Here is a 13456-nt window from a genome sequence, read left to right as displayed (position 1 = left end):
CATTGCTAGTGCAAGGGTGCCCTCACACTTTGCCCCTAACTTTCACCAAGTGAAGGTTAGACATATAGGTGACTTATAAGTTACTTAAGTGCAGTGTAAAATGGCCAAGAAATAACGTGTGCGTTATATCACTCAGGCTGCAGTGGCAGTCCTGTGTAAGATTTTTCTGGGCTCCCTATGGTTGGCAAAAGAAATGCTGCAGCCCATAGGGATCTCCTGGAACCCCAATACCCTGGGTACCTAGGTACCATATACTAGGGAACTATAAGGGTGCTCCAGTGTGCCAATTAGAATTGGTAAAAAAGGGTTACTAGCCTAGAGTGACAGTTTTAAAGGCAGAGAGAGCATAAGCACTGAGGTTCTGGTTAGCAGAGCCCTAGTGACACAGTTAGTCACTACACAGGTATACACATTCAGGCCACAACTATGAGCACTGGGGTCCTGGCTAGCAGGATCCCAGTGAGACAGGCAAAAACAAACTGACATACATATAAAAATGGGGGTAACATGCCAGGCAAGATGGTACTTTGCTACACAAATCGCCTCCCCCCAAACGAGGGACAATAAGGCTAACCTTGCCCAGACGAGTCTTCATTGTCTAAGTGGAAATATCTGGAGGGTCCACCTGCATTGGAGTGGGTACTCCCAGGTCTATGTTCCACTGTATAGTCCATTCCCTGTAGGGAGAGGGACTACCTCAACAATTTAGGGTTTTCACCTTTCATTTGTTTAAGCCATAATAGAGGTTTGTGGTCTTTCTGAACAATAAAGTGAGTACCAAACAGGTATGGTCTCAACTTTTTCAAGGCCCAGACCACAGCAAAGGCCTCCCTCTCTATGGCAGACCAATGGTTTTCTCTAGGGGTCAACCTCCTGCTGATAAAAGCAACAGGTTGATCCTGGCCCTCAGTGTTAAGCTGTGATAGAACTGCCCCTACTCCTAATTCAGAAGCATCAGTCTGGGCTATGAATTTCTTGGAGTAACAAGGGCTTTTTAGGACAGGTGCAGAGCACATGGCCTGTTTGAGCACATCAAAAGCCTTTTGACAGCTAGCTGTCCACAATACCTTTTTAGGCATCTTTTTGCTGGTGAGGTCATTAAGAAGGGCTGCAATGGAGGCATAGTTCTTAATGAGCCGCCTATAGTACCCTGTGAGGCCTAGGAAGGCTCTCACCTGGGTTTGAGTTGTAGGGGGAGCCCATTCCATAATGGTTTGGATCTTCCCCTGCAGTGGTGCAATCTGTCCGCCACCTACCAGGTGGCCCAGATAAACCACTTTCCCCTGCCCTATCTCGCACTTTGAAGCCTTGATAGTGAGGCCTGCTTTTTGCAGGGCCTCCAAAACGTTCCACAGGTGGACCAGGTGACCATCCCAGGTGGAGCTAAAGACAGCTATGTCATCCAGATATGCTGCACGAAAGGCTGCCAATCCTTGGAGGACTGTATTCACCAACCTCTGAAAAGTGGCAGGTGCATTTTTCAATCCAAAGGGCATAACAGTGAACTGATAGTGCCCTCCAATGGTTGAAAATGCTGTTTTAGGTTTAGCATCTTCTGACAACTTAATCTGCGAATACCCTGCAGTTAAGTCAAAAGCGCTTAGATACTTGGCAGAAGCCAGTGTATCTATGAGCTCATCTGCCCTGGGTATAGGGTAAGCATCAGTTTTGGTTACTTGATTGAGACCTCTATAGTCAACACAAAACCTCATTTCCTTTTTACCAACTTTACTATGAGGTTTGGGGACAAGCACCACTGGGCTTGCCCAGGGTCTTTCAGAAGGCTCTATTACTCCCAGATCTAACATTTTCTGTACCTCTTGTTTAATGCAGTCCCTGACATGGTCAGGCTGTCTATAAATCTTACTTTTGACAGGCAAACTGGCTCCAGTGTTGATTGTATGCTCACACCAGGTAGTTGTACCTGGGATCAGTGAGAAGAGGTCAGAGAATTGATCTAAGAGATTTATGCAGTTGTCCTTCTGCTCAGCAGTAAGGCAATCTGCAAGCACAACTCTCTCCACTAAGCCATCAGCTTCAGTGGTGGAGAAGAGGTCAGGGACAGGGTCACTCTCTTCCTCCTGTCCTTCATCAGTTGCCATGAGCAGGGTTAATTCAGCCCTGTCATAATAAGGTTTTAGGCGATTGACATGAAACACCCTAAGGGGACTTCTGGCAGTGCCTAGGTCTACCAGATATGTGACATCACCTTTTTTCTCAACAATGAGATGGGGTCCACTCCATTTGTCCTGGAGTGCTCTTGGGGCCACAGGCTCCAATACCCACACCTTCTGTCCTAGGTGATACTGGGTCAGGACAGCCTTCTGGTCATGCCATTGCTTTTGGAGCTCTTGGCTGGCCTGAAGGTTTATACTGGCCTTTTTCATGTACTCAGCCATTCTGGATCTTAGGCCAAGTACATAATCCACAATGTCTTGCTTTGGAGCTTTTAAAGGTTGTTCCCAACCCTCCTTCACAAGAGCAAGGAGACCTCTTACAGGGTGACCAAAGAGGAGTTCAAAGGGGCTAAAGCCCACTCCTTTTTGGGGTACCTACCTATAAGCAAAAAGGAAGCATGGCAACAGGACATCCCATCTCCTCCTGAGTTTTTCAGGGAGTCCCATGATCATACGTTTGAGAGTTTTATTAAACCTCCCAACCAGACCATTAGTCTGTGGATGATAAGGAGTAGTGAACTTGTAAGTTACACCACACCCCTTCCACATAGCTTTGAGGTATGCAGACATGAAGTTACTACCTCTGACACCACTTCCTTAGGGAAACCCACTCTGGAAAAGATTCCCAGGAGGGCTCTTGCCACTGCAGGAGCTGTAGTGGTCCTTAAGGATATACCTTCAGGATACCTAATGGCATGGTCTACTACCACAAGGATAAACCTATTGCCTGAAGCTGTTGGAGGGTCAAGGAGGCCAACTATGTCAACTCCTACCCTCTCAAAGGGCACCCCAACCACAGGAAGTGGAATTAAGGGGGCCTTAGGTGTGCCACCAGTCTTGCCACTGGCTTGGCAGGTCACACAGGAGCCACAAAACTCCTTGGTGTCCTCTGACATATGAGGTCAGTGAAACAATGGAACAAGTCTGTCCCAAGTTTTACTCTGGCCCAAATGCCCAGCCAAAGGAATATCATGAGCCAAAGTCAGAAGAAACTCCATATACTGCAAAGGGATGACCAATCTCCTGGCAGCTCCAGGTTTAGGGTCCCTTGACTAAGTGTAGAGGAGGTTATCTTCCCAATAGACTTTATGGCTCTCAGTGATATCCCCATTCTGCTGTTTGACAGCTTGCTGTAACCCTCTAGTGTGGGACAGGTCTGCTGTGCCACACTCAGCTCTTCCCTAGCAGGCCCCCCTGCACCTAAAAGCTCAGCAGTGTCTGCTGCTAGCTCATCTGGTGTAGGTTCTGCACAGGGGGAATCTTCTGGAGAGGGAGGGATAGTGGGCAAGGATTTACCCTTTCTACCCCTAGCGTTTAGGAGCACTTGGTCCATTTTTCCAGGATCCAAGTTTCCCTGTCCTCTTTGCTTCAGGGCCTGAGCCCTTGTGAGACCACAGATATGCCCTGGGATGCCCAGCATTGCTGCATGAGCCTCCAACTCCACTTCAGCCCAAGCTGATGTCTTCAAATCATTGCCTAGAAAGCAATCTACAGGTAAATCAGTGGCTACCACAACTTTCTTTGGACCAGTAAACCCCCCACCCCCCAGTTACAACATCATGGGGTGGCTAAGAGTGTTATGAGCATCATTCACTTGGTACTGCTGACCAAGTAGGTGTTGATCAGGGTGAACCAGTTTCTCAATCACAATAGTGACACTGGCTCCTGTATCCCTGTAGGCCTCAACACCATTTATTTGGGGAAGTTGCTTGTACTTACCCATATTAAGGGGACAAGCAACCAAGGCGGCAAAGTCAGTACCACCATCAGAGACTAAAACAGCCTCTGTGGTCTCTCTAACAAGACCAACCTCAACTACAGTACCAATGGTGAGCCCAGCTACACCCTTTGATTGGCTATTTGTAGTAGTCTTCCCACCACCACTGCTATTACTATGGGCACTAGAGGATGCAGTTGGGGTTGTGGTAGTGGGAGCCTTGGTGTTTTTCTTTGTGCAAGTGGAATCACTTGCTCAATTGCCTTTACTTTGACATAAATAACACCATGGCTTCTTTTGATTGTGTGAAGAGGATTTGGACCTACCTCCCCCAGAGGATTTTTGTTGGCCTGATGAAGACTCAGATTGCTTTTTATCTTTGTCCCCACCCTTGTCAGAAGACTTACCATCCTTCTCCTTGCCATCCTGGTCACCCCCTGTATGTGCTTTTCTGCTCACTCTTGTTCTGACCCATTTGTCTGCCTTCTTTCCCAATTCTTGGGGAGAGGTCAGATCTGAGTCTACCAAGTACTGATGCAACAAGTCAGACACACAATTATTCAAAATATGCTCTCTCAGAATAAGATTATATAGGCTTTCATAGTCAGTCACCTTACTGCCATGTAACCATCCCTCCAAGGCCTTCACTGAACAGTCTACAAAGTCTGTCCAGTCTTGAGAGGCCTCTTTTCTGGTGTCTCTGAACTTTATCCTGTATTGTTCAGCGGTTAAGCCAAATCCATCTAAGAGTGAATCTTTCAAGACTTTGTAGTTGTTGGCATCACTCTCTCTGACAGTAAGGAGCCTATCCCTACACTTGCCAGTGAAAGATAGCCACAAGATATACAGTGCATATGGGATGACCATAACAAAGGTTGTACATTGGAGAGGAATATTCTAGTACAAGAATTGTCATACATGACATTTGTATATGGTTGATACATCACACTTACACAGGACCTGTGTTTAAGTGGTATTCTTTGGAGAATGCACAGCTATATGATTGATTCAAAACCAAAATATCACAATGAAAACAGTAAAGGGGTCAGTCATGGTGGATGAAGTCATCTGGGTAGCTGCTACACCATTTGCAGACACAAGTCCAGTGTCCTTACACAATAGGAAACTGGAGTTAGGTTTCAGAACAGTCAACAGGGTGTATCTGTGGCACACAAGGGGAACTAATCAGAAGAGGTTCACTTCCTGGCAGTGGGTTTGGTCTTGGCATCTACTCCTCCTGGATGTCTGGGTGGATGTCCAGGTCTGTAAAGGGGGTGGAGGGGTGTTCTTCAACTTCAGAGGTTGGGGTGTCTGAGGCATGTCCTTTTCCTAGCAGGGCCTTTATTGCACTAGCTGATGTCGAAAGGCCCGATTAATCGTTACTAGTGAGAGAGGCCTGATGTTGGGTGCAAAACCTACTGAAGGTAGTGTCGATGTCCCTCAGCACCCCAGCAATGGAAGCCAGGATAGGCCTGCCACTGCTGCCTGGCTTCCTGGTGGTTGTCCCTCTGCAGCTGTTGGATTTCCCCCATCATAGTGAGTACCTGGCCCATCATGCCTTGGGAATTTTGGTAGGCTCCCAAAACCTGGGAGATGGTGTCCTGGTCAGTGGTATCCCTTTGAGCCCCCATCCTCTGGCCCACACAGTCCCTCCTATGCACCCTACCCCCACGTGCCCATGGCCCTGGTACAGTGTGCCCTCTCCCACTGGTGGCAGGACCATGATTGTCAGGGGTGACAAGAAGTGTCTCAGGTACCTGTACTGGGGGGCACATAATGGAAGAAACTGTCCTTGGGACACAGGTTTGGGGGAGAATGATTGCCAGTGATGTACATGCAAAAGGGCTGGGTGAAGTCAATGTGGGCAAGGTGAGGCTGATAGTTGTAGACTGACCAGGTGCCCCTGATGGGCCAGCTTTGGCATCAGTATCCAAACATCCAGGGCTGTTGTCCTCACTGGGGCCTTCATCCCTAGGGATTGTGGCAGTCTCTGGTGACCTCTCCATGGTGACAATGGCAAAGTGTGGTGTTTTGGTTGCAAAGCATTGTGGGTTGTGTAGGGGTGTGTTATATAGTGCAGTGTGTAGGTGTGTCGGGTGTGTGGATGTGAGTCAGGTGTGAGGTATTCAAACTGTCCAATGTGGTTTGGTGTCCTGTGTGATGTAAGTTCAGGCCGCCGTGGTTCGCACCGCCAATGGTTTTCCGCCATGGAAGAACCGCTGTTGTGATTTGTGGATCGTAATCTGATGGGAGGATTTGTATTGGGCTGGCGTTACTGGTGGTTGGACCGCATCTTTTCCGTCTTCCAGTGTCCTGGCAGTTTCGGAATTTTGGCTGTTTTTTGGCGGCCTTCGCTGTGTGACTCAATACGGCGGTCATATTACCACCAACATGGCGGTCTTTTGGCGGCTGCCACCGTGGTGGTCTTGCCAAAAGACAGCCAAACTCTCAATGAACCCCTTAGTGTTAGGTAGGAACCTCTAGAATGTTTAGACCCACATTCACCATGATGGGATTGTTTATCTTCTTTACCATATTTGTAATGCTGATTACCTTGCTTTTTATAACTTCCTGATTATCGCAACTCACTCTCTATATGCCAGTTTGCGAATGTTTCAATAAATGTATTTAAAAAGTATCTCGTTTCTCTTTGTGTCTCGCCTTGGCATGCATGTGTAATACCACAAAAGGGCACAATTTGTTTCCACGACTTCCCTGGGGAGTCAGAGTGTCATGTTCAGGTTGCCATAATAACCTTCCACCCTGGTAGGTTTAGGGGTTCTGGTGAGGCACTGTGAGCTAGCCATGAGTTGGGATGAAATTTACTGATGGTGTGGATAGACTCAGTCTCCCACATTCTGATGTTCTGCCACCCTAAATGTACATTCCTAGATCTGAGTAGGAACTATATAACAGGCACTTCTTTCTTTCTACTCACCTTTTATCGGCCCCTCTCAGTAGATTTTGCAAAAATGTGGACATCTAAAGGCACCTCACTGCACCCACCAGCCGGTTCTTCTAAATCCTCTATTCAAATAAGTAATAGTGTTGCCCACCTTCCTGGATCAGCCACCCCAAAGTTTGAAAATTCAAACACAATTGGGTCAAAGACTCGTGCAAATGCTGCATTTAAATGGGCAGGGATTAGGACTCTACATGATCTGGGATAAATCCACTCTAGTCCCACTGCAGGGGGGCTTAGCTATGTACCAGTGGGGTGACATGCGCATGGATTGAACCTGTCCTAAAGGCCCTTCCATCCTTCTAAATTCATACACAAATGGAGAGGCAACAACCACCAAAATATAACAGTTGTTTAGTCTAAATAACCAAGGAAGTCAGACTTTTTTTATAGATGAATTCTTTTTTCTTCTTCCAGTAAACAGCATAAGACTCATCAAGACAGCCAATGCGTTTCACTCATGTTTCACAAAGGAATAGACCTTTCAGAAGCTAAACAGTACAGGGTAAATCTATTATATCTGGTTCAAAAACTATTCTATAATACAAACATAAGATGTGTATGTGGGTTATGGTACTTACATCTCGTTAATTGTGGCTGATTGCTTCCAACTTGAAAAACTGTGGCTAAAAATTAAAAATCAAGATATGTGTGACTGGTAATTAAAATGTGTTTGTTATGTGGTGTCTATTATCAAATGATCGATTTGACTTTACAGATTGACAGTTGTCACTTGTGTGCTTTCCTCTCTGCAGGTGAAGCTCCAGGGCTGGCTGTGTCCTCTGAGGAAAGAGATGGAATATATTCTAGAGTCTAAACTCAGGGAAGAGGAACAGTGCAACACCATGAGGGTGAGTGGCAGCCATAAATCCTGTGCAGTTAAGTGCTATCATTTTGCATGTTCAGGTCTGTGCATGTGCCTGTCTAGGTTAGAGATGCAGGGAGGCCAATGGTTTACCCTCCATCCTGGGTTGTGCCTCCACCAGGTAAATATACTGTCTTGAAAGCTACAGTCCCGGGGTGTGGGGCCCAGATATTTCCAAGGGTCTTACTGAAAGAAGCAAAAACAAGAATTACTCTCCAAACCTGTGTCAGAGTAAGCATGCATGGATAGAAGGCACCTGGTTGTAAGTGTGTCCATGCAGATATTTGTCTATTTGTGTGCATGTGCCTGTTGGTATGTTTGTGTGTGCATGGCAACAATTATTTGTGGGAGTGCATGCACCTGTGTTTGTGTTTTGGGGGGGGGGTGTATGCATGTATGTGTATGAGTTTTGAGTTATCTCTTGGTGAGCAGGTACTTACCGGTATCTGTTTGTACATGTCTGTCTATAGGTTTTTATATAAGTGTGGAAGAATTTGTGAGTGTGTGCATTACTGGGTTAATTGGTGCATCTGTGAATGTGTGTCACTGGGTTTGTGTATGAATGTGTCTGGAATTATCTGTCAGTAAGTTTGAACATGTATATATGCAACTGAGTCAGAATGTGTGTATGCATTTGTTTGGTTTTGCGCTATTGTTCTGTCATAATCTGAATTCTAAAATGTCAACTATAACATTTCTTGATTCCAGAATCTTGAATACATTATTGGCGATGTGTGCTTACTATCGACTTGTCACTAGCCACAGAATCTTGTCTTTTTCCACATACCTTTGGATAAATGGTGTACTGAGCATGATGAGGGGAATGTGTTATTGTAGTCTGTATTGTGTTGTTGACCTCTTGTTGTGGAGATTTGTGCTTGTTGGAAAGCCCTTAAAACGGTAAATAGGGAGCAAGCAAAATCCTATCTAGTCCATTCAAATTGATTAAAAGACGCAGAAGCTAGCAATCGTAAAACAAACATACTCAAAGTCTACTGTGGAGACCTCATTGGTACACAAATTAGAGATCTCTAGAGAACATCTCCAACAACTGACATCAGACACAGCTAGATTAACACAGATAGCATCTCTATGAAGAGTTTACAAGATGGGGGACAAAACATATAGGGGTTCATTACGAGTCTGGGGTCACTAGACTGCCAGACTCGTGGATGGCTGTCGGACCACTGCCAATGCGGCGGTCCGAGTGCCCCACTACAACCCTGGTGGTCGGGCTGCCAAGGAACCTAATACAGGCAGCACTGCCCTGGGGATTACGACCCTCTTCTTCGCCAGCGGTTTCATGGCGGTACCACTGTCATTAAAATGCTGACAGAGAACGGGTGCAGGGGTCCCCTGGCCAGCACCATCGCAACAGTGAACATTGCGAGGGTGCTGGTGCACCCTGTAGGCTCCAGCATTGCCACCGGCTCGATTATGAGCTGGAGACAATGCTGTCGCCTGTTTCCCGCTAGGCCATGGAGCGGAAACTCAGGTGTCCGCCTGCTGACCTAGCGGGAAACTCTTAATGGGGTCGGTGAGGGGGTAGCTTGTGTGGTGGCAACCTCCCCATCGGAAGTTCGGCAGACAGTAAAAGCCATCAGCCATACTCATAATGACCCCCTTAAACTGTTATACTGGTTGACAAATAGATAGATCACCTCTAGACTATTCTCCTGTATCCAAGACACCCTTGAGATGGCCAAAGTATTCACAGACTACTGTCAATCCTTGTATCACTCCCGGCCCAGGTGACCTTCCCATTCAAGGTCTATCCAGTGAATTTCGGAATACACTTGACGCTCCACTCACGGAAGATCAGTTTGCCGGTGCCTTGGCTGGGATGAAAACCGGTAAGACTGCATGTCCAGACGGATTTCCTATGAAGTTCTTTCAGCAGATTGCATCGAATACGTCATCTCACCTGCTGTATGTTGTACGAAGCCAGGCTGGTCATGTCTTTGCCTGGCGATCTCCAATGAGCTACAGTAACAGCTCTACTTAAACCGGGCAAACCGTCCGGCATCTTTCAATTGTATAGGACAATTTCATTAATTAAGTTAGAAACCAAGGGCATTGCTAAGGCATTGGCTGACAGGTTGATGAGGGTAATTGGCTCCATGATATGAAGAGACAAAAATGGCTTCATACCAATCAGGGGCACTAGCCATTGCATCAGAAACATTGAGACTGCACTCACACGATTGCAGGACTTCTCTGGCCCCTGTGCACTAAGGCTCAACAATTTTACAAAGGAATTTGATTCTCTGGACTGATCACCCCTCCCCCCACCCCCATGCAGCATGTTCTTATTAGATTGAACTTCAGGCTGTACTTTCTCTCAGACATAAATTATGAAGAATCACATTTATCTGTATGCAGATCACCTACTCCTTTTTAGCGATCTATGCCAGGCGAATGAGTCGAAGACTCGTGCAAATGCTGCATTTAAATGGGCAGGGATTTGGACTCCGCGTGAATTGGGATAAATCCACCCTAGTCCCACTGCAGGGGGGACTTAGCTATGTACCAGTGGAGTTACATGCGGATTGCAACTGCATCAGAATTTAAATATCATGGAATACACTTGGCGTGTGATCCTGTAAGCTGCTAGGAATTAAACCTTGTACTTCTGAGAGACAAAATCAAAAAAGTAACAACCATTATGTGAGCAAACTACCTCTCAACATACTTGGGAGGAATTAACTTTATAAAATGATCCTGCTTCCTAAACGTCTGTATGTATTTCAGAACTATCCCTATGATCTCTCCAAAACGAATCTTGACAAGTTTTGATCCAGTGATCACTTTGTTAAACATTTGGGTAACCGGGACTACCCAGATTTTCACATCAAATGGACACTTCTGAAGGTATGGAGAACGCTACATTTGCTACACAGCCCCAAGGTACCTTTGGTTCACCTCCTCCACATTATAGCAGTTCTTAAATGGTGGTGTGAAGCTAGTCAATGGACTAAATGGCAGGGAAACCTTTGGGCCCCATTGCATATGTGGCAGTCTGAGGACCACAACGCTCGCCGTGACGGTTGGACCAATGCACTCCATGTGGTCCGACCGCCACATTACAACCCTGGCGGGGAGGCCACGGGCCCCTGCACTGCCCATGGCATGGGCAGTGCATGGGCCCCCCTACTCAGCACCTTCCGAATGTGCACTGTCTGCTTTCCCTGCGCATTACGATGGTGCTGGTGTGCTACAATATTGGTCTCTGCTCCCTTAAGGGAGCTGAGGCAGTATCATGGCACTGTTCCCGCTGATCGGCCAGGTGGGAACGTGTAATACAGTGTTCCTGCCGGTCAGCCCGGAAGAAACATTGTAATATGCTCAGAGGGGACACCACCTGTATGATGGTGGCGTCCTCCCCGCAAGTTTGGCGGTCAGCTCATCCAACCGCCAAACTCTTAATGAGGCCCTTAGACTGCAGGCACCCTTCTGTCAGAGAACATATATGAGGCATGATAAATAATTAGAAAACTTCAGAGCATGGGACAATCTTTGAATGTCTCAGTTAGGCAATGTACAAAAAGATTCTTACAGGAAATGTTTCTCCACCTGCAGTCTGAATTTACACAAGCTAACATGCATTTTTTTAAGTACCTCCAACGACATTACACCCTTGACGTTAGCTTCCCTAGGGATTGGTAATACCAGAGCACAGCCCTCGGGTGTCACAGCTACTCATGGGGAATATCGATAGAGTGCTAGTTCAAACGTTTTCTCATCAAGTAAATTGGGAGAAAATTCATGTTGATCTGACAAGGCAGGTTGGATGAACGCTTTTTTTGGCCATAGGGTGATAGCCATTTTCCCCAAACTTTGACTTATACAACTATGTTACTTATATAGAATTTGCTAAACTGGTAAACGTCTATGGAAGGTGGGAATAGCCTCCCTGGCTGTACTAGATGCCATAATGAACTAGCTGACTTGATGCACATGACATGCTCCTAGGCAAAAATTAAACCCATCGGTGTAAGAATCATGAGAACGTTATCCGAGGAACTTCAAAGTTCGATTGGACTCTTCTCTCAAGATGCGTTTAATTGGAAGTTCGGAGAAGGAGGGTGGTTTGAGAGGAGACAGTACACCGGTGGAACTTTGCATACTTCTAGCTAATTGGGACATCACTAAACATCAGAGAGCAGAGACGGCACCACCATGAGATGCGCTGCTGAGGTGGGTACAATGAGGAAGAGCCCTTTTATTTAGCTTGAGGATACCCCACCAAGCACAAAAAAATTGTTGGAACTACTTTCACCTGCTTACAGTGTAACCTAGAGCACGGTATCTTGGAACACCAAGTGGCCACAAAGTACCTACACATTGTATACTTTCCAGTTGGAAGATATTTATACATTGTATAAATTGTCTGGATGACAGACATTCTTTTTAAATGTTTTCTTCATGTTATTCCTCAGTTAATGTCTTTAATTTTTTATATTTATCACAAAACCTCAAACAGTTGCATAAAAAAGAATATTGTGAGACAAGAATACATGTGAAAGGAAGTTGTGAGAGAGGATAGTAAGATGTTGGTCCTGAAGAGAGTCGGGTGCGTGGATGTGAGGTGAGTTACTATTACTATAAAGTGACTGGAGAAGGGAGAGAGCAGGGTGTAAAGATGGAGGGAGATGGGGCATGTATATAAAAGTGTGAGAGGGGAAGGTATGCGAGACAGAGAAAGTGAAGGATGGAGAAGCGTGTGATTAAGAAGAGGAAGGAGGGATCTACAGGCTTCCTGAATAAAGATGCTAAGGTTTGGACAGATTAGGGAGATTATAGAAGAATTGCTGTGTGGGCGATGGGGTTGACGGGAATGTGGGGATGAGGGATATTCCTGTTAGATGATACTGTTATGTAACCCGTGTGCTGATCATGTGGTGATCTGTTCACTCATGTTTAAACTATGTAACTAATCCTATTCGTTGTGAAAGGGGGGTGTCAATTTAGGGGAATGTTTGAAATATCTGTGAAATTTCACTCAAAATGATATTAGGAAAAAGAGAAAGGAGAAAGAATGTAGAGAAGAGAGGATCAAGTTTTGCAGGAGAAATACTAAATGAATGCCTCGGCTGCCGCTAGCAGAGGATTTCATATCACCAGAATCAGCAGCAAATATGGCTCTGTTGCATGGGGGACGCAGGAATGGTAATCAAAGCTGGTACTTTTTCCAGGGTGGTAAAAATCCTTGCGCTGGTAATAGGAGGCGGAGAAGACGATTGAAGTAGGAGATAGGAGTGAGTAAGGGAAGAAATTAGTAGGACAGCAATTAAAAAGGAAGTGTGACACAGAAATGGTGTAAGAGATAGTATGGGACAGAAGAGAGTATGCAAGGAATAAATAAAGATTTTGAGAGTGACGGATAAGAGAAGAGCGTGACAACAGAAAAGAAGAATAAACATGAGAGGAAATTGAGAAAAGAGAGAAATGAAAGCAGAGGAGGTAAACACATGAGAGCAAAAAAGGAAAACAAAAACTCCAACTTGAGATTTCTTCTTGGAATCACTCTAGAACCACATGTGCCTAGTCACACCTGCAACAAACACACTTCCTCCAAAACTCCCCTCACTTATTCTTCTAGTGGCCTATTCCATTAGCCTCCCTTGACTGTCTAGGAATGATCAAATCGGCATGTTCACAGGAAGCCCAGCCCTAGACACTTCCGCTGCCACCACACAGTATTCTTACGTTCCAGGTGTCTTTTCCAGTTGCAC

At 45.9% G+C, this 13456-nt stretch overlaps 1 protein-coding gene across 2 annotated transcripts in view; it reads left to right on the top strand.

Annotated features, from left to right (window-relative positions):
- LOC138282996 (E3 ubiquitin-protein ligase TRIM39-like) overlaps positions 1-13456 on the top strand; it is a 211291-nt gene that overhangs the window by 49958 nt on the left and 147877 nt on the right. For both annotated transcript variants that reach the window (XM_069221091.1, XM_069221090.1), the window contains exon 2: positions 7612-7707. In XM_069221091.1, coding sequence (XP_069077192.1) covers positions 7612-7707 — 96 coding nt within the window. The remainder of the gene's footprint in view (positions 1-7611; positions 7708-13456) is intronic.

Source organism: Pleurodeles waltl, chromosome 2_2, assembly GCF_031143425.1.
Source record: "Pleurodeles waltl isolate 20211129_DDA chromosome 2_2, aPleWal1.hap1.20221129, whole genome shotgun sequence".
Classification (NCBI taxonomy): domain Eukaryota; kingdom Metazoa; phylum Chordata; class Amphibia; order Caudata; family Salamandridae; genus Pleurodeles; species Pleurodeles waltl.
The sequence above is the reverse complement of the archived record's forward strand: the minus strand, read 5'-3'. Positions and strand labels throughout refer to the sequence as shown.